General features: G+C 61.1%; 1 protein-coding gene across 1 annotated transcript; it reads right to left on the bottom strand.

The window, feature by feature from the left end:
• Positions 1 to 52: 52 nt before the first annotated feature.
• On the bottom strand, positions 53 to 1,128 carry LOC104273235 (FXYD domain-containing ion transport regulator 6-like). The gene is made up of 6 exons (XM_009868490.1): positions 1,071 to 1,128; positions 882 to 917; positions 679 to 753; positions 504 to 540; positions 173 to 222; positions 53 to 81 (listed from the first exon to the last, which is right to left on the bottom strand). The coding sequence occupies exons 1-6, from the start codon at positions 1,126 to 1,128 to the stop codon at positions 53 to 55; spliced, it is 285 nt and encodes a 94-aa protein (XP_009866792.1).
• Positions 1,129 to 1,814: the final 686 nt, after the last annotated feature.

Genomic DNA, 1,814 nt, shown 5'->3' with positions numbered 1-1,814 from the left:
GCGGACTCGGGGGGGCGCCCGGCAGCCCCGGGACTCACCACATGGCTCTCGTTCAGTTCTCCGTTTTCTGAGCTCCCGTTGCTGCAAAGGGAAGAGCAGAATGGTTTGCAGCCCCTGCCCAGAGCTGCGTGCTCTGTGGGTGGCAGAGCACGTACAGGACAGGTGACCTTACCGTTTGAGGTGATCAGGTTCTCAGCCTGAGCCTCCTCATCCCCTGGAGCTCTGCAAGAAGAGGAGCACATTGAGAGTGGTTGGGACCTGCAGTCCGTCCCAGGGGATACCTGACAATGCAGGGGCATGCCCTGCAGGAAGGTGCCCTGGGAGTGTGCAGTGCTGCTTCGCAACCGAGCAGCTCTGCAGCTGAAGGTCCCTGTGCGCTGGGCACCAGGCACCCAGAAGGGATGGTCAGAGAGCACAGCCACTGTGCCAGCTGCAGAAGGATCCTGGGAAGAGCTGAGTGCCAGGCAGAGGCAGATGCTCCCCACTGCAATGCCCTCACTCACCTGGGCTTCTGGTTGAAACTGCACCTGCACCTCCTGCCTGCAAAGGGAGAGAAACACCGTGAGTGGGGCCAAAGCGGGAATGGGCCATAGCCTTCCCCAACCACTGCCCCCTGTGAGAATGGCCCCCACTGCCCCAGCCTGTGAGCCCAGAACCCCAGTTTGGTCCCCAACTTACTGAGAATAAGGAGAATGCCAACGGTGAACAGGACAACCGCAAACACCAGCCCCCCGATCCTCAGGCTCTGGTAAGCTGGGGGGAGGAGAGACAGGAGCTTGTTGCTGCTGGATTCACGGAAGGGGGCAGCCTCTTTTGCTCCCCATCGCACATGCACGCACAACCCTGCCAGCACACCCATCCTCCTGCCTGGCGACGCTCACCATAGTTAAAGGGGTCCTCCTCCTCCTGGGTGGCCACTGGAAATAAGCAGATGAGGTCAGGTGAGTGAGCCTCCCGGCTGAGCCCTGGCATCCCCACTCCCTTGGATCGGAGAGGTGGCTGCCCACAGGCGGCACCCTGATGCTTTTTCCCACGCCACTGCCATCTCCCGGGAAGCTCTTGGCACCTACCGTCTGCCACAGCCGCCGGCACGAGCAGCGAGCACAGGACGATCAGCACTGCCTCCATGGTCCCTGCAAGAGAGGGGAGAAGAGGGCTTCAGCACCCAGGTACCTGATGGAGGGCACCCTGACAGGGTTGGGGTGCACAGGAGGGGTGACAGGCAATCTGTATGGTGTGGGCAGGCAGGGCTGCACAGCCCTTGCAGCCCACACCATGGGAGAAGGAGCCAGGCTGGCCACCAGAAACCCCCAGGGCCTGGCCACGGGTCCTGGGGCTATAGCTGTGCCCAGCCTGACATGGACACAGTGGCTCACAAAGGAGAAGGTGGCTTTGAGCAGGCAGCCAGACCTTTTGTGAGGTTCCACGGTATATTTCCAACCACCTCCGCACCGAGCTTAGATCTCGCCGCAGTGTCAGGGTTGCGCTGCAAGCAACGGGGCCGGCACAAGGGCTGTGATCTCTCTATCAAGGTCAATACAGTGCTCTTCACCCAGAGCATACTTTAATTTGTCCCAGTTAACACAGCAATTACGGCACACTCCTACAATGAGGCCAGTGGCCCTGGTGGGACATGAGCTCGAAGCCACACTTGTCCCCCTAGCTCCCCACACTCACCTGCAGTGTCATGCAGGGACCATAAACACCCCTGAGACCCCCTCACAGCTGAGCGCACCCCTGTCCCTTCAGACACGCTGCCCTCGTGCAGGGGCACCTGGCCGGAGCACGGACCCTTCTCCGAGGGATGCCAGCCT

This window comes from Apaloderma vittatum, unplaced genomic scaffold (assembly GCF_000703405.1).
Source record: "Apaloderma vittatum isolate BGI_N311 unplaced genomic scaffold, ASM70340v1 scaffold31744, whole genome shotgun sequence".
NCBI lineage: Eukaryota > Metazoa > Chordata > Aves > Trogoniformes > Trogonidae > Apaloderma > Apaloderma vittatum.
This window is presented reverse-complemented; position numbering and strand designations above follow the sequence as displayed.

Excerpts from the sequence above, each read along its gene's own strand:
- LOC104273235 (XM_009868490.1), bottom strand. The coding sequence starts at position 1,128 with ATGGAGGCAGTGCTGATCGTCCTGTGCTCGCTGCTCGTGCCGGCGGCT. Across the intron at positions 918-1,070 it reads GCCGGCGGCTGTGGCAGACG|TGGCCACCCAGGAGGAGGAG; the intron begins GTAGGTGCCAAG and ends GCTTATTTCCAG. Across the intron at positions 541-678 it reads TGGCATTCTCCTTATTCTCA|GCAGGAGGTGCAGGTGCAGT; the intron begins GTAAGTTGGGGA and ends CTCCCTTTGCAG.